This window comes from Lonchura striata, chromosome 3 (assembly GCF_046129695.1).
Source record: "Lonchura striata isolate bLonStr1 chromosome 3, bLonStr1.mat, whole genome shotgun sequence".
In the NCBI taxonomy this organism is placed as follows: domain Eukaryota; kingdom Metazoa; phylum Chordata; class Aves; order Passeriformes; family Estrildidae; genus Lonchura; species Lonchura striata.
The window spans coordinates 17374172-17397859 of record NC_134605.1 but is presented as its reverse complement, the minus strand read 5'-3'; the positions used below and the strand labels follow the sequence as shown (position 1 = coordinate 17397859).

General features: G+C 41.1%; 1 protein-coding gene across 8 annotated transcripts in view; it reads left to right on the top strand.

Annotated features, from left to right (window-relative positions):
* Positions 1-566: 566 nt before the first annotated feature.
* Positions 567-23688, top strand: part of ENAH (ENAH actin regulator) — a 90357-nt gene continuing 67235 nt past the window's right edge. For 6 of the 8 annotated variants that reach the window (XM_021543309.2, XM_077781915.1, XM_021543307.2 and 3 more), the window contains exon 1: positions 567-736. In XM_021543309.2, the coding sequence (XP_021398984.1) occupies positions 732-736 (5 nt within the window). In that variant the 5' untranslated portion in view covers positions 567-731. Of the gene's footprint in view, positions 737-10251; positions 12484-12705; positions 12851-23688 lie in introns of those variants that run through there. The other 2 variants (XM_077781913.1, XM_077781912.1) reach the window with 2 other exon arrangements.

Here is a 23688-nt window from a genome sequence, read left to right as displayed (position 1 = left end):
GGGCTCCGTGTCCCGGGCACCGGGCCAGGGCTCCCGGCCGGACAGAGCCCGGTGCGGGCAGCGTGGGGCAGGGTCAGCGGCCGGGGGGAGGCGTTCACACGCCGGGCTCCGCCGGCCGGGACGCGGCTCTCCGGGAGCCCATCCCGCCCCTCCGCCCCGGGGCGACTCCCGAGGCCGCCGGGGAGGACCGTGCCTCGGGCGGGGGCTCTCCCGAGGAGCCGCCACCACACCTGCGGCCGCCCCGTCCCTCCACCCCCGCCACCCCGCGCCGGGGCCGCCGAGCCCCAGCGAGCCGCCCGGGCACGGCGCGGCGGTGGGCGCGGCCTCCTCCTCCGCCGCCCGCCCCTTCCTCCCTCCCTCTTCCCCCCCGCCCGCCGCTCCCACAGCCTGGCCGCCGCCGCTCCCGCGGCCCCGCCGGTGTCTCCGGTCGCCCCCGTCCGCCCGTTCTCCTCCTTCTCCGTTCCCCCCGCCCTCCCGCGCGGTGGTTCGCTCCTCCCCGCCCCTTTCCCCCACCTCTCTCGTCCCCTCCCACCCCCGGCTCCCCGCGGTGGTCTGGCCCGGCCCGGCGGCGGAGGGAGCGGCGGAGCGGGCGGGCGGGCGGCGCTGCCGGGCGGGGGTCTCGCTCTCCGGGGGTCTCGCTCTGCGCGGACGCGGCGAGCAGCGGAGCGGGGCGGGGGAGACAGCGCAGCGAGCGAGGCAGCGGGAGCGGCTCCCCGACCGCGGGCAGCACCATGAGGTGAGCGGCCGGCTCCGGAGCGGGCGGCGGGCGCGGGTTGGGGGGCGATGCTCCGCGCCCCCCGGCTCGGCCGGCGCACGGCCGGGAACGGGAACGGGCATGGGGGCCGGGGGGATCGGCCGGCGACGGGGGAGGGGGCCGGGCCGAGGGGAGCCCCGCGGTGGGGGAAGGGCCCATTGTTAGTGGCGGCGGGGGAAGGGCGGCCCGCCGTCCCCGTCCCCCCGCGGCGGCGGCGAAGTTGCGGTCGGGGGGCGGCGGCGGGGCCCGAGTCCGGGGCGGGGGGCGGCTCCGCTCCGGCGCCTCCCCCGGGCCGGGCACGGCGTGAGCCCCAGGCGCCCGTCTCCTTTCTTTCTCTGCCGGTGGTGATTTTTTTCCCCCCTTTTCCTCCGCCTTACCCGGCGCGTGTTGCATTGCAGCAGCAGCTGGGCTTTTCCCTCGGTAATCAATAAAGAGGCGCCGGGGGGAAGGAGGGAGGGGGGATCCCCCTCTCGGCAGCCGGGGAAGTGCCGCGTTCGGAGGTTTGGGATGTAAACACAGAGGTGGCCGCGGCTGGGGGCGGCAGGGAGGGAGGTGGGTGCCCGCCGCCTTCCCGCCGGGAACTCCCGCTCCCCGCCGGCTCATTCATTTGAAGGCGATTTTCTGCCTCCCCGGCCCGTCCCCCCTTCCCCCCGCCATCCTCCCCCCGGCTCTCCTTTAGCGCCTGTTCTGTTTCCATAATCTCCTTTCTGGATTGGTGCAGGACCCGGTGAGAAATGCGGCTTGGTGGCCGAGCGCTGGTCTGGCTGCCCGGGGACGCCGTGCTCCCTGCAGGCCTGCCCCTCGCTCAGACAGCTGGGGAAACGAGTTACTCATGCCTTCCTTTTTTTTTTTTTTTTTTTTCTTTTTTTTTTTCTTTTTTTTTTTTTCTTTTCGCCTGGAAGTTATTGTCTGCCTTGCAGTTGGATATGAACCTTCTTTGTCTTAAAGACACGACTGTAAGTCGTGAGGTCCTTTGGTGTAGAGATCCGGCAAGATCTGCGTGAGCAAAGTCGGCAAATTCCTCTGCTGCATAAAACTGATGAGCCATTAGATTTCCTTGTCAATTGCAGGAAAATCCCAATAAATTTTTTTGTACTGTGAGGATTCCCTCTTTCAGTGCACCTTCAATAGCGTTGCAGCGGGAAGCATGGGAACAATCTCCCTGTTGTTTTGTTTAGAATTGTGTTCTTGTATTTCCCTCTGGTTTTCTTTGTTAACTGTAGGTATTTATGTCTTACGTTATTTTAAGCTTTGTTTTGTCTTGTGATAATTTATTTTCAGTTATTCATGTTGCTCATGTAGAAGTCAGATACCCTGCAAGTGAAAAGTTACAGCTTGGAAAACCTATACCTAAGCAGAGGTGTTCTTTTTAATTATCTTGACACAGCCTTTAGCACAATGAATGCTGCTAATCGAGCAAGTCTTGGCATAAATAACCTTGGGAAGCCCCATGTAAGTTTGGGTTTCGTGCTGGCAAAAAGTGCTTGAATTGTGGGGGTGATGCTGAGTGAAGTGAGCTATAGCAGCAAGACTGCTCACTGTTCTCTGGTGTAACTGTATGTGTGCTAGGACCAGTGCCAGCTTGGAGGGAGCACAAGTATTTCTCTTAACCAGCACAACAGGAAAGTGTCTAGGTTGAACCTACCCTTAGGTTGCTTATTTAGGTGTTTGAATAGTTGACTTGCAGCAGTGAGTAAATGTAGGTAAATGAATATTTTACTGGCCTTGAAGCTTTCTACCCACTCGTGCCTATAGAACATCAAGCTGGCAAGGGGGAGAGGCAGTTGTGATTTGGAGGGTTGCTCTGGTGAGTGGTCATGGGGTGTTTCAAAGGAAGCTGACTTCCAGAACCCTTGGTTCCAACCCTCTGGAAAAAAAGAAACAAGCTGTACCAATTAAACTACACAGGCTAAAAAAATGATGTGCTTAAAGAAGTATTTTCTCTCTATAGAGGCACTATTACATTCACTCAGTTTTGTTTAATTGGTCCGACTCCAATACAATGGCAAGCTTTCACTGCATACTCTCTCGTTGGACTTGTTTAGACTATGGTTGATGGTATATTTCTGAAACATGTTTAAACAATATCTTCATGCTGTATTTTGTTCAGGTAATGACTTTTAATGCGCATTTGCTGGTCAAGGTGAGGTCTGATGGGTGAGGAGTGACAAGCAACCAGTATTTCATATACAGCTCCAATGTTTGCACGCACTGTTAAATCTTAGCAGTTCATACTAAAAATATACTTTTGGCACAATATTGATGGTCTTGTGGAATGAGTAAACTGCATTCTGTCATTGCTGTTGGGCAGGTAAGTATGCAGTTGTTGCTCCAAAGAATAAAAAAAAATACATAGATGAACTGGGGCAGGGTTGGGGGGGGGGAGAAGCACTCTCACTTTCTCCCCTGTGGTTTGGCTGTTCTTCGGCCATCATGAGCCTGAACTAATTCTGATGATTTTGTGTTAAGATCTTGTGTCTTGTCTGGGTGATTAGCTGGTCAGTTACCCAAGAGCAAACTGGTTTTCCTTCTGTCAGATAATACTAAACATCCTTGTGAGAGCATCTTTGAATGTTAAAACAATCAGCAGTTCTGTAAGACACAAACACTGACACTACACAGGAATTAATTCTTGCAGAAGTCTGCTTTGTATTCAAATTGAAATGATATGCTATTTGAATAACATCTGTTAGGGGTTTTAGGTTGCAGAGAAACTCTGAATATTAAATATCCCAGTTAAATGGTCTAGCCTAAGTATGAAGTTACTTGGTTCAGGAGCTAGCTTGAATAGGGCTGTATCTGTGTCTCCTGCCCTAGGTAAACAGCTGATTCCCATGAACACCTGTTGCTCTCTTTGTACTCAGGGGCAGCACTTTTGTCAGCTAACCAAATCCTGTTTCCTGAAAGCACTTATAATACAATAGGTATCCAGGAATGGGCATCTTCAGTGAAGCTTCCATTTACCAGCTGACTGGAAGGTGGTGGGGGGAAGATTCAGGTAACAGCAAAGTTTGGTGCCCCCGTTCTAGTAACAGCATGACTTCCCATCGTATTTGTACAAGAAGTGCGTGTGTGAACAGACTTTTATTGTAGCATATGTTGAAGTCTGTATTACAGAAGCTGGTAAACACAACTCTGCTGCTAGAGCTGGGGTTTTACAGTGAAGATTAACGGAATTACCTTCATTTTTTTTTCCTATATCAGGCTCATTTTGAGTCTTAACTCCAATAAAAATAAATGAGCTTTACAAGATACCGACTTTTTAAAAATCAAACTGTACAGCCTTCTCTTGGGATTACTACATTCATTTCTTTGTGTGGGAAAGAATTGTTTTTCATTAGTGTGCTGGTCAGAAAGCAGACTGCTTAGTCGGGTTGCATTACCCAAGTTCCCAAGAACTGGGAAAGAAGCAGTATTTTTAAGAAATTTTCAATTCAAATGTTTCCAGAGCCCAGTATAATAAATTGTGTTTATGATGGGCTACTATGGATATCGTATATAGGTGAATTTCATTCCATGCTTAGATAGGGCAAACAGCTAAATTACTATAAATTTTGCCTTTTCTGAAAAGTCATGTTGTATTCTTGCTTGTGTTTTCAAGCTAAAAAGGTAGCTAAATTTGTGGTCTCTAAACCACACTGAAATTTCTGTTTACTTACAATCAGCAGCTTTTCTGCTCAAATATGTTGCTACAGAATGCACTTCACGTTATTATTTAAAAGTCAGCATATTTTATGCCTGGGCTGGTAAGCCTTCATTATATTTTAAGTGTTGTGCTAAGAAAATGAATACAATACTCACTGTTTACTGAGTGAAAGCCCACTGCACAAGTAACAAAACATGTACCTTCATTAGGACTAGGAATGCTTGAAGGAACCCACACGCATTTCCTGGGGTTTCCACCAAAGTGGGTATACAAGAGCATTATTAGTGACAATACTACAGTTCAGTCTGCTGCAATAACTGCAGTTATTTAAGGTAGTGAAATAGCACAGCAGCAAGACCATCAATTTGATGGTGACATTAAGTTATTCTTGGATACGTAAGGTAACTCTTCGGAATTGTGGCTTTAGTTTTAATACTTGCCCGAATGGTGTATTTGAAATAGGAAGCTTAATTTAGTTAAGAAATATTTGACAAAATGTTGGAAGTGCAAGCAGGCAGTTAAATTAGACTGGATATGCATAACTGCAAGCAGTACAGTTCCTAAAATTGCTTGTATCTCAAGAGAAAAATTGGAGTTGTGGGCAGGGTTTTTTTTTCAGGTGGATACAAGAATTCAGGTTACTTTCCTTGTTCTTAAGTACACTAACAGATGGACTGAGTCATCTGTCTGATAGAAGTGTGGTCTTTAGCTTGCACTTTATTTGTGACAGTTGCAAGTAATTTTTGGACAGGCTGTTTCTGCCCACCTGATACGGCATCTGACAGCTGTTTTGCCCACAAGGCCTCTGGATAGTTTAGTGAATTATTTTGATAGTAAAACGATAAATCTTTAAAAATCTGCCCCATGAATGGAGAGTGCAGGAATGAGAATCCGTTTTTTTTTAGACAAAGCTATTTATGACCATCTTGGCAATTATGTTGTCAGCCTCTAAAAATTAGAAACAGTCTGGGAGTGTGTATAATTCAGGAATGCTCTCTGGAAGGGCATGTACAAGTTTTTTCTTGACTCTGGTTCAGGGTTTCATGTTTGCTGTTGGAGGTCAGAAAACAAGAGCGAGTTAGTTGGCATCCTGCTTCGGGCCACTCTAGCCTAAAAGCCTTTTTTCTCCACTTCCATAAAAAGCAGAAACATTTTTCTCCCAGCACCTGTTTCAGTGGATGCTTTGCCCTAAGTGACGTCTCTGGTGCTGCCTTAGGCATGTGATTGGAAATACTTTGTAATGAGGGCTGCCTCTTGCCATGCCAGGGCAGCTCATGTGGAACTATTATAGAAGTAGGTTATTGAACCACTGGATAGAGTCATTTGCTTTCATTACTAGAGAGAGCAAATGTATTTTGTGAAACAGATATTATTCCCTTCTTTGCTTTGACCTTTCATCTAGAATTGCTTTTGACAGTTCATGCCTGCTTCCACTCAGCAGTGGAGAAATCCACGTGCCAGCTCTTTAAACATCCAGGCATGTTTAGGTTTGGAGAGTGCTGTAGTGGTGAGAGAGAGCAAAAGATAAGTGCTTTTTGTGTTAGATTAAAAAAAACCTTACTTCTAGTTGTAGCTCAAATTAAATATAGCAAAGACTGAAGTCACATCAGCCTTACTGAACTGTCAGCTGTGATGTTGGTTGGTGCCTACTTTGCTTCCCCACCCTACCTTGCCGTCCCTGGGAATTCAATACAACTATTTTGTGTTCTTGGGCTGTTAGAATCTCCCTTGGGATTAGTGTAGGAGTGAAGCTGCTTTTTACCTGCCTGTATTTAAACCTGCCAGGTGAGGAGCCACTGTTGTGTCTCTGCTGTGCTCTCCTCCCTTAACTTGCTATGGGTTCTCGCAAACCTGGAGAAGAACATAGTTTGTATGGAGCTTTTTTTGGTTGAATAACATACAGGAACTTTTTCCCATTTTAGAAACAGCTGCACCACCTTATTTTGCTTTTCAAATTTTCCAGCATGAGATACAAAAACGTGTATCTAAGTAATTGAGTCTGATTAGAAAATGCTTTGTAGCAATACTGGTTAGAGAGGAAAATGTTGAATTTTACTTCAATTACTCCTAATAAATTATTCTCCTAATTGCCAAACCTCTCCCCTGCTATCATGTATGACAAGTCTCCTTCACTGTAGCTGTTCTATGACTAATGTTAGAAGTGTTCCAGAAGAGAATGTGAATGTTGTGCTTACCAGCCTCTGGTGGTGTTATGTGGTGGTGTGTGCTGCTCCTAATGTTATGGCTCTGTAGGCACTTATGGGAGGCTTATGCTGCTGGGGAGGTGATGTGACATCTTTCTGGGTCTCCTGCCCAAATGCTGGTGACAGCCTGCTGGAGAAAACAGGACTGTTCAGTGGGATGTGAAATGATGTGTCAATCCACTTCGGATTAGTCTTTCCAGCTGAACTGCTTGTAACAAGCACATGTTTTGGGAATCAATGCACAAGTTAATATGAGGAATTGAAGTACGACTCTCTTGTCTCTGTGAGTAATCTTTAGACAAGGCTCATTAAAAGAAAACACAATGCTCAGGCAAAAAAAAAAAATCTGCTCTTAGTTTCACATATTGAAAATACTCCAGGCAAAGCTGTTTTATGTAAAAGAAAAATAGTAAAAACAATTTCAGTTTAGTCCAAAACTGGTCTGCTTCTTTGCGAAGTGTGTGAGTTGGTGTTGTGTGTTTTTTCTTTTTTGTTTTTTTTTTTTAATTATGGTAAAGAAAGGTGCTGACACCAGGTGAAGTGTGGGAGAATGAAGTGGAAACTGATTGCTTTCCAGAGGGTGATATAAAAATGCTACTTTGCTGGACTGGTGTGCTGCCAGAAATAACTTAAACTTTTGGTTTGCATCACAAACACAGTTGGAAGGTGTTTGTTTGAAATTGTTCTTTCATTGTCTTTTCTTCACAAATTTGAAATTTCTGTTTCCTGAACTGGATTACAAAGCAGTCTATACTTACTGCAAATTCCATACAGAAGGCTAGGCAAGGTTGTTGTTCATTGTAGTATACTTATCACCTAGTTCAAAACAGGTGAACTTTTACAACTTGGGATTAAGCAGAATGGTAAAAGAGCAAGAATAATCATTGGTATAGCTAAGACCTATATTATGCATTAGTTGCAGTTTTATAGCAAGTAAAGAAATATTTAAGTTTTCTTTTTAGAGGAAATAAGTTTCTATGTATGTCCTTAAAGGAATTTCCTAAAATGTAGTTTAACTGACTGCTGTCAGTTTATTCCTGGTTACCATATAGTGAAAGCAGCTTTTAAACTGAAATACTTTGAAGGCCATATAGTTAAGGCAGAGTTTTATTGTGGTCCCATCTGGCTAGTGGTGAACACTTTCTTATTCCAGTACATCCAGTATATACTGGATATACCTGGATATATCTATTATATATCCAGTATATATAATAGATATATTATATACTGGATATATCTATTATGTACTGTATATATATATATGTATACATAGTATATCTATTCCAGTATATTCCTGTATAGACCAGTATGTCTTCATAAGTGGTCATGTCTGCTAGAAGTTTATATTTTGTGGAGATTTCCATTAAGTTGCAATTTTTTCCTATCATATGGGATTGAAAATGGAAGTAGTAAATGGAAAGATGATTTAAGACTCTGTTGTAGTTAATGTATTTCCAACAAAACTTTCAGTACTGCTGCATTAGTGGTATTTTTACTGGCATTGGTGGAAAGAGGTGGTTGGTAGTTTCAGGTTCCTTTCAGCTTTCTGATTGGCTTTGCAAATGTGACTTAAGCATATGCTCTAAGTAAATCTGGGCATTGAACCTGGTAGTATTGCTGCCTAAAATCACTAGTTCTTCAAATAACTTATGTTGAATATGTGGCTTTTTTCAGGCTCTAAGCTTACAGCTCCAGATGAGCAAGAATTTTCCTTTTCTAGCTAGTGTATGTTTTTCATGTCCATAATGCATTACAGTGAACACTATACGCTGCTCCTCATTTTGAAAACTTGTTTTCTTCCTGTATTTTCCTGTTACATAAAAATCTCATTGCCCTTTGCTTTCTTTTAAAAGCTTCTATAACAGAGTCTTCTATAAACAGTGCACAGTGATGTGTACACTTTTTGTTATATCTCCTATGTTGAACTCTTGTTGGTATTTGAGGAGACTGTATGATCCATTTGGCAAGCCTTAGTCCATTAAACAATGCTAGCTCTTCTTTAAGAGTACCCTGCCTAAGTTTAATAAAATTGAATTTTTGTTTTTAAATCTTGTTTGATTTGTATTTAAAACTGTACACAGTGAAGCTTTCCTAGACAACTTGTATGGTATTCTTGAATGCATTTGCAAAGCCTGTTTTTAGAAATCTGCAATTGGCTACTGTGGATGATGGTAAATGGACTTTACAACTGCAGAATGAACATTGTTATCTATTGTCTGAAATAGATGGTGTGGCCAGACTGACCAAACAGTGAAACCTAATCTAAATGAGCCTAATTTTGTCAGAGATAATGAATTAAAATAGTGAATGACAGTGCTAGGAAAATGATCAGTATTGAAGTTTACCATTTATATATGTAAGTCGATTCACTGAATGTGCTACTTAAAAACAGATATGGTTTGGTTTTCGTTATGTACTACTCTAGCAGAAATGCTGGTTTTTTTCTTAAATTATGTTTAGAGGTACTTTTTTCCTACTTCAGAATACTTCTGCTTTGATAGAAATCTCTGAATATAGTCAGAGATTATATTTCAATTTATTGTTATACACCAATCTACTTTGTTGAATTGCATTAGTGTGAGTAGAACAGGAGGATGGTGCAGGAAGTGTCTGATGTATGTATATGAAATAAACATGTTTGGAACACAGGACTTCTTTCCTAGTCAGATATGAACCATCTGGTCTGAAGCTGAGTCTGGAGACAGTAGTTCTGTCTCTAGTAGTCAGTGCTTTATCCCCCCTTGGTAAGAGCCTGCTGTTTGAGGGATGAGGGAGGACATGAAAGACCCTCCCAGTTCAGTGCTGTTCTGACCAAGAGAAGGCTGAGGAGAAAGTTTTCCAAAATTGACCTATCAGGGAACCTGTGTCTGACCATGAGTAGGAGGATGAAGAGATAAATGATTAGAGCACTGGAGTAGCAAGTGTTTGAACTTAAGCTCAAGTTGTTCAGCTGTAGTTCAGCTGATTCTTTAGTGTTACGTGTTTTGGAGAGTAATTGAGAATGAGGTTTTGTACCATTTAATGGTTTCCTTGGGTTTTTAGCTACTGAGTGGAAATGCAGTAGTGGCTTTTGGATGAAAATTTTTACTTTGGGATTGAGGAAGAAGGCCAAAGCAATAAACACATAAAAGAAGTCAGTCAAATAGATTTTGCATCTTAAGGGTCTCATGCTGCAATCTGAAGGATTGCAGTGGAACCATTGTTCTGGTTTCCACAGTGCTGTGATTGAGTCCAGCAGCCTTTGGTGTGGTGACCAGCTGTGTTAACTGCATCATCTATGAATTATCCTCGGAATGATCCTCAGAATGATTACTGCTGCACTTTGCATCTGACCTTGCTTCTAAGTTGTGAGGTGAAGAAATTTGGACTGCTACACTCAGGGAATTGATTTTGTATTCTGGCAGTATCTTTGAGTAGTCTGTTTGTAAAGTTTGGGGGAATAGGGTGGCTTCAGGATTCTTCCTTGGCATAATAAAAAGGTGGCTTTGAAACCAAAGGGTATTCCTTTTATTTTGTGTACCTATCTTAGTCACTGATGGAACAGGTCAGTGCTCCTGTAATTGTCACAGGAACATAGCTTCCAACAATAGCTAAATCCACAAATGGATGGCAATATGACAAACACAAAGGATGTCTTGTAGGTTATGAATGCTGTTGCTGTAGCTTTGTTGCTCTAAGCTTATAAACATGACAAAGGTTTTATAAGTTGAGGCAATACCTTATTAGATCACCTGCTACAGTGGTGGGGAACAGGACACGGGCAATTGCACACGTCCAAGGGCTGAGTTTCTCAGAAGGCTGCACAATTATTTGGAGACACCATGTGGAGATTTTGTACTGTGTGGATTGTTGCAGGCACATTGCAGATACAGGTAAATGTTAGTGTATTTGTGGTTTAGTTTTTTAATAAGTAGCTCGTAGTTTTGATGTGTGACCTTGTAGCAATAGTTGGTGTAATTCTTATTTCAGAGTTTAAGGAATTGGGTGCTTGAAAACAGGTTAGCAGCTGTAGGATCTATTTAAATTGCTATTTGTTTTTGTTTTACTCTACAAAGATGATGTCTGCATAAAGGAAGTGGAGATTGCATTACAGAAAGCAATGTCAGAAAGTAAACCTGTGAAAATACTTTTCAAATGTCACTGTTTCCATGTAAAGCCTGGAGATATATTTTCCTTTGAAGCATCTGGCTACTGGAAATCACTGGGGGGGAAAGGATGCTTTGAATGCCTTTTTTAAGGAGCCCATCTCTGTTATTTTTGTGAAGACATGAACTCGGTCACTAGTGTGACTTTTGTATAGTAAACCTGTAAGATGCAAATAGAAGTGGACTGCATTGCAATGCTTGCAGCTTTAGACGTGACTAATGCTCAATAATACTTAATAGTAGAATTTTATTTTTCCCCTATTGAAATCCCCAGTTACCACAGGATAGAGGAGTGTACAGTTAAGCCAATTCTGAGTACCCTGGATATCTTGCCTTGAATTTCCATGCCTTCTTTTATTCTTTCTGGATGCAAAGCAAGTAACCTCTCCTCTTGCAGCGCTCCTGCTCCAACAATAAAAAGAACCTTGGTATAAAGACTGTTCATGTAACTGTGAGGAATGCTTGCAGGTTTGGTGGTTTGTGTAGTACCAGTCTCGGCATTCACCAGATTTTGAATCCATGTATTTGAAATCTCACTTTTTTCCCACCTGAATTGAACTAACCTCCTGGTCCTTGAGTATGTCTGTGCTTGGGGTGGATGTAGGGACTAAACTCACCCCAAAACCTACTCATCAGGTATTTTGGTTGTAACTCTCAGGGAGTGTAGCCTGGTCTTGTCTTGGAATGGTGTTTAAGAAAGAACTAGCGAAGAAACAAAAACCTGAGAGAGGATTCTCTCCAATTTGCTGGTGCATATTTTTATATGATGTATTTTTTATGATGTATTGATTTCCCACTTGAGTGATTGCAGTTTTCTTGATCTTTTGGGAACATGGGGAAATCTTGTGCAATTCGTACTGTCTTACAAAAAACTTTCCCATGGAGAGGCACAGAGTTTAAGTGTATGTACATTGTAATGAAAGCTGAAGATAAACTCATTTTAAATTCAAAGTAGTTTGGGTAGGTGCTCATTTTTATTATTTTGTAAGAAAAAACCAATCCCCCAAACAAAACAATGCAAAAACATTTAGAAATAGAGCCATAGACTTTTCTTTCAAAATTTGAGTGCCTTAGTTTTTTTTTACATAGTATGACAGAAATATTGTAAAACAAGGAAAGCATTTCATGCTTAAGAATGGAAGTTTTGTGCATCTGAGAACTTTTTATTGGTCATTACTAAAGAATTAAAATGTTGCTGGCCATATGCACTGCAGCAGGGAATTTTCTCTTGGCAGCACTATACCCTCCAGCCACTTAAATGCACAGAATCATTTTAATATAGAACAGAGTAAATGCTGGAGATAGCATCTTTGGTGGACTGGTGACAAAGGTAATGTTTATTCTGTGGCTGTTCTGTTTCTCAGGAAGACTGGGGTTAATTGTAGCTTGGCAAGTAAAAAAAAAAAAGTTCCATATTGTTTTTCTGCAGTAGATTCCTGTTGCTATGCAACAAACAGAATGTCACTTAGTACAGGATATATTAAATTGGTATTCCCAGCACATATCTCTGCCCGTTCATTTTATACTTTAGCAGGAGGGTATGGTTCTGGCTTCCTGTAGCACTGGAGTATGAAGTCTGTATTTGAGCTGCTATTCTGGGGCTGCTGGAGCTGCCTGACGTCAGTGCACTTGCAGAGCCTCTCTTTGTTTTTGGATGGATGGGACACCTGTGCAACACAATCAGGCTTCCAAGCAGACAAAAAGGGGTGGTGGTTATCTGTTATCTTCCTCGAGGTGGGATGGCATTGCCAAGCAACGTGTTAACACTTCAAAAGGGAGAAATTTGTTATATGGGAAAAATACTGGGCTGTGAATTGTGATAGTCTTTATATGTGACGCAGATGGCACTATCTGAACCTTTAAACCAAAATATCTGCTTAAATTTATATTATTAGATTTAATGTTAATATTTGAATATGTTCATCCCTCCTCTGCTTACCTCCCCATTTTCCCCAGTGCTAAACCCAGCCAGTCGCGGCATCTGAATTCTGTACATTTGCTCTCAGTGGATTCTGGAATAAATGTTTAGAGCATGTTTGAGAAAATTACTCTCTGTGGCTCTGGAACCAGTAATTAAGTAATGGACAAATGACAACATCTGGTAAGGCATTATTTTATAATCTAGTTAGTCTTCTGTAGTGGAAGACAAAGCAAAAGTAATACTGGAAATCTAGGAGGATGTTAATTTGATCTTTGCTTCAAAGTCTATCAAGCAATATAGATGTCTGAAATACAGAAACTGGAAAGCTGAGGATTTGTAGTACTGTGGTTTTGTAACGAATGCATTGTGTCTCAGGTGGTGTGATGTTTGTACTATGTAATCATCTTATTTTAGTCAGTTTTCTGAATTTTCGTGTGGGATTTGAAAGACAATTCACAAAATCTAAGCTGAAATTAAGATACATACTTAAATTATCAGGTCAAATATTGTCACTTTCTTGATCTTAGAACTGTCTAACATCTCTTTAAGACTGAAGCAGATTTGAAAGCAGCTTTTTATTATAAAAAATACTATAGTAAATGTATTTATGTGTGACTTCTTAATAAGCAGAAACCAAAATAAAGAGTTGAAGTAAAGCTATTTGAAAAGATTCAAAACACCTCTCAGTACTGTTCTCTTGCTTGTTTTGCCAAGGGGTTGTCCCTAATCTATAAAGCATCATTGAGCAAGCAGCCTTTGGTAACACAAATGCCTTTCTCGTAGTCTGATGCTTAATTCAGACCTCAATGCCAGGGAGTTTCTGCCTGTTCTCAAGGAGGCCCAATAAAAAACCTTTGTGTACACAAAGAGAACTTGATGCAACCTAAAAAATTCTTATGGCATTTGGTGAGATCAAACCTGAGCTTTGTCACAGAAATGATTTAAATACATGATGGGGATGCCTGGGGCCTTTTTGCTTTCTGTTTTGGGAAGAGGGATCTCTGCTTCTCTTGCACAACTGTTTGATGAGAAAGAGAAAACTGCTTGTGACTCTCAACGCTATGATGGCTTGTTTCAGTTCTATCTTTTGGCACAAGAAACAGTAGGAATTTGTAAAAATGTGTCCACTTGAGAAGGGGAGGCAGATGAAATTAAATTGTGAAGATAACATTTTCATCTGTAACTTTAATGAAATTAACTTATTTTAGTGTGTAAATGAAGAAGTTCTAGAATATACCCAGGAAAGTGGGAAATTTCAGCTGTAAGTTTTAAGTAGTGTGCTGGTAGACTAGTTAGGTAAATCTTAAAGGAACTCAGAGTAGAAAGTGGATGTTCTGGAAACACTCTTTTGGGAATAACTCTGATTATAGAACAAAGAGCATTTAAAAGTTAGACTCAGGGGCTATTCTGCTATAAATAGGGCTATAATAAAACAGCTTTTCATAGCCATCATCTTACCCCTCAAATTGAAATTAAGTTGGGGCAGATCTTTTAGGTTTGATACCAGTAGTCCAAGGTTCTGTTTGGCTGTTGAAAAGCAATCAATACAACCTTTGTGCATATGTGGGCAGTGCCACTACCCTGCTAGCCCTTACACCAGATGCAGAATTTTCTCAAAAAGGATGTTGGAGCATGTGAATTATTTTATGCTATTTTTTCCTTCTCTACAATAGAGCCTGGACTCTTGTTTGCAGATAGAAATAGATGGTGGTTTGAAGCCTGCTTTGTGTTGTTTTTGTTTAGTTTGTCTTTCTCTGTTGCAGAGGCTGGAAGGTCTCTAATGAATGAGATAGGGAATTGCTTGAAGGGAAGATGATTTCATGGACTCAGCTCAGTGTTTTCTGCAAGCACTGACTGCTTCTTATTTTTCAAAGAATTTTTGTCCTTTGGTGCTGCTTGAGAGTTGTCAGGGGTGTTCATTAGCTGTGTCCCGGCCTGTTTTCTTACTGACTAACTTAAGACTGTGGGCTGATCTGTCAAAACATTAAATTATTCAGCATCTACCTTAGTCCTTCAAAGCAGAGAGAATCTTAGATGGCCACTGAAGACAAAGACTCCTAGATCATCTTTGATTAAATGTGCAATATCAGAAGACTTGGTGCACCAGTTGTTGTGCTTCAGCTCGCCCATGGAGGAAACAACTTCCCCTCTGTTTCTCCTTTACTTTCCTTTTGCTAATTTCTTTTTGCTAATTTCTTAAAAAGAATCTGTGCTCAAGTTTGAAGCTCTCAAATGCTATATTTTATGACACTGTGTTTAAACTGTGAATAACTTCTGAATTTGGTATTCAGAACAAGTTTTGATTAATGTGCAAAAAACGTCACTACACATTGAATAATGAAGAAACCTACTAGCTGTTCGTTTACTCCTCAGTTCATGTATCCAAAGTCAGAGGCAGTCTGAGAAAAAAGGTGGGAGGGGTGAGAGGAGTAAGTATGTAACTAAGACTTTTTAATGGTTTTACAACTGCAAGTCACTCCTTCCTTCATATATAAGCAACCAGAACTTTGCGGTGCTCTTAACTCATGTACTTTTTTAAACTTTGGAGTTCGTTTTTAAACCAGAATACAGTGTAATTTTTCATGTTCTTTAAAAATTGAAATAATAGGCCAAATATAATGTGCCATGGCACATTGAAAGGCACGTAGATTTGGAACAGCTAGATTGTCAGCTGCATATGCTCCCTAAAATCAGTGTAACTCTTAGTTCTTGTCCTGTTAGTAGAGCATGCACATGGAGGAAACAAACTGTGATCACAACAAGGTGTGCTTGCCAGGAACCCAAACTTCAGGGATCTGTGTTCTCTTTGTACTGTACTTTATCAGAATTGCTCACTTCAGCCAAGCTAACATCCATCAATAGTTATCCATCAGCTTTTAAGACAGGACTGGAACACTTTGTTCAGTGTCCTAGTGCTTTGTGTAGGTTGGACCTGGTGGCTTTCTCTGAAGGTGCTTTGGATTTGACTAAGTTGATCTCCCCTTTACCATACAGATAAAAGATGGATAATGTTCACCTGACTGGGACAGTCAACTTCAGTGACTCCTTTTAGATATTTAGATAATTGAAGTGCAGTAAATGGTCTACAGTAAACAGTGGTCTCCAATAAATGATGAGATGGGTCACTTTTGTGAGTTTTGGCTACATGGCAGATGTAGGCCTAGTTATTAAGGAAGGAGCAAGGAACAGCTTTTCAAAATAACTGTACATGTTCTCTGTCTAAATCTTTGGAGGCTCCAGAGAAAAATGATGCCAGAGATCATCTGGGCAGACAGATTTTTCCTGCAGGCTCTGATCTGTAAGTTGCAATTTGGGTGCCTCATTTAAATGTATCTTTAGTCTGAGATGGTATCACCTCTACTGTGAAACTTTTTCCCATTCTGAATTCTCCTTGGAGGTTTTGTCTCACTACATTATTTAAATCTTCATTCTGTGTATTAATGCTTCCATACTCACTAACTGTGGATAGTACAGACCAGCTTATTCTGTCTGAAGCTATTCTAGTGTATGTGAGGCTTTGAGTTTCTCCTGAGTCTTTTGAAGATTGAACTCGCCAATTTCATTAATCTCTCACTGTGGTTTGTTTTTAGGACCTCCTGCCTGGAGAGTTGTTAACTCTTCACTTGGTCCACCTCCTTTGGAAGCTAAGGCTGATTATGTCCAGCCTGTCATGTCCTGATTTTCATCTGTTCACTGGAATGTATCTAAATGTAGACCTGAATTTGTTTTTTCTGTCAGTCTTCCAGTATGCCAATATTAGTCAGAATTCTTACCCTGCTTGCATCTTCTTCTGGGCTCCTGTCCTCTCTGATAGCAAGAATACTCTTCCATCTCTTTATGGTTCTGCTGCAGCACAGGCATTGCAAAGCTGCACTTGATATATTTTCTCTGAGTGTAGCATCTGGTGTCTGAATAAGGTTTTCAAATCTCCTTTCTGCTCTCCTTACAGTAATTTTGTGTATACATCTCTTACAAAAATGCCCTGTGAATGCTGTGAAGAACGAAGTTGTTTGACAGCATCTGCCCTCTGTGGTAATTAGTGTAGGACTCCAGAAGAACTGGAGGAAATTAGACTTTTTGACATCGTTAGTTCATAAGTGGCATTGAAGATGCAATTGTTATCTTTTAGCAGTTTTTACTAATAGTTGGTGCTTGTGTTTTTCTTGTGATTGAAGGTAAGCATAGGCTCTTTGTAGACATGACAGCCTGCTTCCTTCCCCATTCAAAACCTCACATCTGCTCTGGGTGGAACACTGGACCATGGGCAAACTTGATTGACATCCCTCCATGGGCTCAGGTTGTGAGTACCAGCTGAAGTATAGTAGTTTTGTGGAAAATGTTGCTGAGTTTCACAGCTTGGAATTGTATCTGTTCAGTGTAAGCCAAACAACTTTAGTTTCCTGAAAACTGAGGCTCGTAGCTATGACATCCAGGTTTTGTCATGGGGAGAAGGTACATAGTAAATGCAGACACAAAATGTACAAAAAAAGTCATCGGTTGTGGTTGGAGCTTGCAAATTTTTGCACAGTTGAGAACATGAGCTTTGTAAAAAGCAGTGTGGAGCAATCTGTTGCTGGTATCACTGATAGTACTGCAGAGAAAAGACTAAAGTGTAAAGAATGAGAGTGGTGTGAGCTCCCCTGGGAATGCTCAGGGATCGCTTTGTGAAGGATTACCCTCTTGGGATCCAAGCAGGGTGGACCAGCTTTGGGGGTAAAATGTTGGGCTACAACCTACTGATGATAGCCTGGAAGAGGGGTGGAGGTTGGTTTTGCAGGAATAACCCTCTTTAACCCTCTTTTCACTATAAACTCTTCTTGCTGTAGTTACACAACTGCACTGTGCTTCGGATTTTGTTCCCTTACTGTGGTACCAGTGTGTTGCAGGCACCTGATTAAAATCCTTTCAGTCTGGCCCAGACTGTTGTTTGTTGCAGTAGATTGTAGCAGAATCTTAAATTTGCTCTCTTCTAAATCTTAAATTTGTTCTGACTTTCAGCAGAAATTCCATGAAGTATGAGAATGAGGTGTATTGTCATAAAAGAAACCTACATAGCTGAGGAACTTTTAAGGAAGTCTAATGCATTAGAGAGTGTTTTATGACTTACAGTATAAAATTTGTAAGTATAATGATTTTTTAAAAACAAAATGTTTTACCTGAAAATAAATCTCTGCTTGAAGAAGCTTTGTACCATGAGAGATAGTTTTGCTGAGATGTAATTAGCAGTGCTCCTGGCTTCTGCACCTAGCAAAAATACTAGTTGAAGAGACAGGTGGTTTGTTTCCTTTGTGCACAGCTTATTTGTGTTTCATAATTGTCTGAAAGTGTTGGAAATACTGCTGGACTAGGTTATCAAATACTAATTTTCTGTGTAGCTACTGGGTACACTTAGGGGATAAGCTTTTAAACTGGTAATCATGGATTATTTACTTCTATTTGAAAGTATTTGAATTTTTATTACAACATGACAGTATTACCAGTTGTGTCTGCAAAACAGCTTGAAAGCGTGAAAACCTTTGCATTTTGCTTTCCTTTTTTGTTGCAATAAGCTACTATTTGTAGTTATGGTCTTTCCCTGGAATTCCTTTCATCTGCTGTACACTACTGAATATCTTTAGGCTTAAGTGAGTAACTTTGTGCTGATTGTCTCCCTATTGGATGTTAGGTTTAAAAAGCTTCATAGACAGTGTGGAAAAAGACATCAGCAGAGGAGTGGGGCGAGTGTCCAAGCTTTTTATACAGTAAATTCCACGTACAGAGAGAGCTTAACTTACTGTTCTAAGTAAAATCCAGAGGTGTGAGGTAAGTGGCCATTTTTCCTCTCAGGAGCATCGCGTGCCTTTCAAAAACAAGCGCTGCCTTTTGCTTCAGCTGCACATCCAGCCCTAACCAAGGGGGCCAGCAAAGGCACAAGTGAAAACCTGAAATAGATGTTTGCATTTTAAATCTCTCTCAGTGGTATTCTTAACGAAACAAATGTTCACTTGGCAGTGAGTGTCTTTCTGTCAGCTTTCTGCCAAGGATGCTTTCCTTGTGATTTTCAGGTGATTACTGTAGGATTACAGATACCCATGGATGGGATGAGCAAGAGAGCATCCACAAGCCCATTTTTATAGCCCAGCAGTTGTAGAGCTAATACCAAAAAATGTAATAGGATGAAGAGGAATTGATTTGTAGCGGTGTTTTACAAGCTTGTGTAATGTATATAGCCATCCTCCTTGTTTTCTGTGTTTTTCCAATAACTTAGCTCAAGGTTTTGGAATTTAATTATGCTTGGTCAAAATAAATGTTATGAAGGCTTACCTGATCACTGCTTTGTCTAAGCTTCACTAAGCATTGAGTGATGTCTAGCACTTGCTAAAATTGTATTTCATTGCAAGCATTGTAGAAATTAGAAACAGAGTTTTTGTCTGAAACTGTTATCTGCTTTTTTGCTATTTTCCTAAAAATTTTGAAGTTAGTGGAACAATTTTTCTAATGTTAATTGAAACAATATTTAAAATATTTTATTCCTCTGGAGATCTTTAGGGTTTTTTTAATGGGATTTGGACTAACTGGACAAACTGCAACTGAAATATCAATCCTAAATTTAGTTTGCATTTAAAAAGATCTTTTATAGGCCTTGTTTGCAAAACAGGTTATTGTCTAAAAGTGAGAATTTTTGTTTCCTAGCTTTAGAATGTCTTGCTTGGTCAGATCTGAATCTATTTGCTCATCAGAGACAATAGCATAAAAAGCCATTTTAAAAAGTGGCTGCAGGCTACAGAAGCCCCAAGACTTCCCCCAGTATTTTCTCAGTTTGGGGAGAACTTCAGTGACAGCCTGTGTACTCCGTGTGACCATGGCAAAAAATGCTGGGATTATTTGCAGCTCTGTTTGATCCGTGGAATGCACTGCATCTATTGTTAGCTCTCCAGCTGAAGCAAGAGCTGGAGTTGTTTTTCTCTTTTGACACTGCAGCAGGTCTGGCCAGACACTGCTGTACCAATCTTGAGTAGTTAAAGGTGATAGGATTGGCATACTTCCCATCTTCTAGTAGCCGTGGGGGAGCTGAGATGTGGGAGATCATAACTTATGTAGCTTTAAAATCCTTCAGAGGACTGCAGGCAGTGTCTCTCTACAAGCCTGTAAAGTTCACTGTGTTCAGCTTTCCTGTTGGGTTTAGTGTCTCTTGGAAGTGTAAGCGCTTTTCCTGGATAATTCCTTACCACAGAGATTAAACACTGTGTGTGTGATAGTAATGAGGGCAACATTGTCACATCTTGCCTGTAAACACACCAGCCTCACTAGCACACATACACAGGCTCCTTTGCTGCTGAGATCATCATCTCTTTTTTTCTTTTATTTTCTCATCAGCATTAAATTTAGATGTTGAACTCCTCACAGTTTCTTCACAGAGCTCATAGATCTATTAGTTGTCTCAAATTCAGGTTTATTCTGCATTGTGCTTTCTGAATTCCTTCCATCTGACAGCCTGCTCTTAGAGGGGCATGGAGCAATGCTTTTCTGGACTTACCTGATAACCAGAGAACAGGGCTTGTAGGGACTGGATTTAGGTTGATTGGTTTGTTATGAAATATTAGATAAAAATGTATCAGAAGTAGTGTAGCAGTAGATTACTTATGAAATAATGCAAATAGTTTTGAAAGCTGTTACATCTAAAATTAATGTCAGATTAAAAAAGGAAGCTTGCCAGCATTTCCCCAGCAGTGATCCCTGGGCAGAGTGGCTGTTTATTTAAACTGGGACTTCCTTCTTACTACCTAAAACAATAGAAAATGACTTTTTATCTAAAAGGCTTTGCTTCCTATCTTAGATTTAACTGCCTTGATAACAAGACAAAGAAAACAGGATGTGTAATTTAAACAAGACGGATACCAGCATTCCACGATTCCCTGTCTATGGAAGGAGTTAGGTTTTGTGTGAATTACAGAGATTTTAATATTAAAGTGACATTGAAATTGGAAAAGCGCTCTGCTGGGGCAGCCTGCTGCTCAATGTAGTCCCATACACTGTCCTGGAGAGGAGCAATAAGAGAAGCTGCTTGGAAGAAATTGCCAGCAGCCCCATAGGGATCTCTTTTCCTTTCCCTGTGCCAACATCCTAGAATCCATTGTCTGTTTTGAGGTGTTTTGGAACATGCCTATGGATTCCTTTTATTATTTTCTTAAAGAACCTGCTACCAATGAATTCCTCTAAATTCCTTTGTAGCTTGCTGATCTTATCTTTCTCCATAGCTTCCTGTAGCAACAAAGTCCAGAAATTCACTTCCTTTATATGTAACTTTTTAACCTTTAGGGTTGTAGGGATTTATTTAGGTGAAGTCAAATCAGAAGTTCAGATTTGCAGCTGCTTGCCTGTGCCCTGTCATTGTGAGTTCTACTTCTTCTAAGCAGCCTGGTTTATGGTGTACAATACAGTGAATATTTTTCTTTGCAAGTAAAATGGAAAGGAGGAGCAATCATGTTGATTGTGCTACCCTAAGACCAAAAAGGCAGTGTTGATTTTCCTCTGTGTGGTTTAAGTGGATATGCAGATGAAGAAGTTCAAAGAATCCAAACAGCACCTTCCAGTTTATTCCTATAGCAAATAAAGGTCTCCACTAGTAAGGGAAGATCTTTCTAAACATTGTGACAATTTTTTGACAGGTTACTTTGGTGATTGCTCTAGCAAGTCTGTAATATTTTTATGGCACCGTTTCTATAAAAGTGTTCTTTGTGTGTCTAGCACAGAGGCAGCGCATGTTGCGTAATTTTTATGGCTGGAGGAAAGAGCCTGAAACTTGCACGGCTCCTGTGTATGATTCACACTGAGCAAGAACAGGGCTTTCCTTGCATCAATCAGGTCACTGTCCTGCTGCTGTACCTGGTTTATTACTCAGATTACAGGTCAGTTTTGCTTGTTTTTCTTTTTCCTTCCCCCCACTTCTTTTTTTAGCTGTCTCTAGGTAGCTGTGTTTAGAGCAAAGCACAGAAAACTGAATAGAAATCCTATGTCACGGAGGAATATTAAATTTTTAAGCTTAGAATTTTCTGTAATGTTCTAAGGAATGTGAGTTCTAAGACCTTAAACTTTAAATTCACAGGACCCTTGTATGTCAGGAGAAAAGTCAGTAGATTTTTATGGTGCAGTAGTATCGGTTGGCTCTTTAACCCGCCTTCCCTTTATCTCCTGATAGGAGAGCTGTAAAACTGAAGCATGGTGACCTCAGAAGATAGTTATGGTGGCATCACTCTATATACTGTGACTTTGATAGAAGGGTTTTGCTTGACACTTGAGTTTTTCAGTGTAAGAGATATATTGACTGAAAAAATCCCCAGCATCTGCGATATGGTTGGAGTCTAGTGAAATGCTTGAATTTACTCCTCTTTTAAGTTGTATGCTGGCCATTGCATGCATACTGCTTATATTTGTGGATTGGTATAGTCTGTGTATTGCGAATGTTAGGATTACTCCAGGAATTTTCTCATAGCATTTCTGGATGTTTTGAATCTTAATCTGACACTAATTAAGGTCTTGAGCTTCTCTTATATCCTGGGTTGTCATTAACAGGAGTAGGAGTAATTCTTCAGTGATGGCAAGGTGGAAATTTTGTGGGCTCTAGATTTTGGAGAGATTAACAATCTAATGTTGAAGTACAGGCAAGAAATGGATGAGTTTCTGATTTGTTCTGGGAAATCTGAAATGTTGTTTAAAACCTTCCCAGGTAGTGTATACTCAGAAGGTGCAGGTAGTTACAGCAGAAGTCTTATTTTTTTGCCTGTTAGATGCTGGCTATAAAGAGAGAATGTAGCTGTGTATAAGAATATGTGCCTGTGTTCTAGTTAATTCAAAATTCAATTATGTCTCCATGTCAGGACCAAAAGCTGTCTTTATTTACGGTTGTAAAGCTCCCATTGAAAGGAACGGAGGTTATATAATTTAAATTTAGGTCAAATTAGGTTGTTTTGGGTTGTAGAATGGAACAGTGAATGATGCAGGAAAGGGCTTACTTGTCTCTTAAAATCAGAGGGGTAACACCTAGTGCGATTTGCTGACCACAGTGAGTTGCCTTTACAAATAACTTACACTGAGCTCCCATTTTAAGGTGGGTAGCTCTTTTTGATATAGAAAACCTCTGCCTTGTGTTTCCTTTAAAAGCAATTGTGAACTTATTTCATTGCCTCTCTGATCCAGTTAAGAGGCCCAACTTTGTATTTGGCTGTTTTGTTTCTCTGCAGTATTGTTGCTGATGGTTAGCTGCAAAAATCAGAGTGTACTTAGGTGTTTTAATTAAACCTTTTTTCACATGCCTTTTTTTTTTTGTCTTGGGAAATGGAACTCTGACTGAAAAGGTGTTCACTGTTTGTTTGGGGCCATTTAATAGTGAATATTTTTTATGCTAATTGCTTTCATAGGTGGATAATACCATAACCTAGATTAAAATCCAAAAACATTGCAATAAACTTGGATTCCTACTCAAATTGTTGTGACAGCAAATTGATAATGAAATGTTGTCTAGAGGCACTTGCTATTATAACTGAATCACTTGGTTTAAGCTTTATCACTGGAGTACCCAGAACTGAATATTGATGAAGGGTAGACATGATTGTGGCTGTCGTTGCAGCAGAAATTTTGCGAAGAACAGCATTTTTGGCTGTTGAGATTCTGCACCATGTGTACAGCAAATGAACTGAAAAAAAAAAAAAGTGTTAAGCAGGAATAAAGATTTTTTCCAATGAAAATGATGGCATGGGATTGTTAGTCAAACGTAAGCATAGAGATTTTGGGTGAGTTAAATCTATGCTGTGTCAAGTAAATTAAACTTAGAATACAGTACTTAATACTACAGGGTGCACGAATTCAAAGCTGTGGCTTTCTCTTCAGAGGAAGGGCTGGTGTATTGCAGTTCTCCTTTGTAAGCATCCAGCAGGCTTCTTATCAGCTGGAGAGGGATCTGGAAGGAGCTTTTTGTCCTGGCTGCTGTGCCACACCCTGGTGCTTACCTGGCTGCCAGGAGAGGCCCCGGCAGGTCCTGC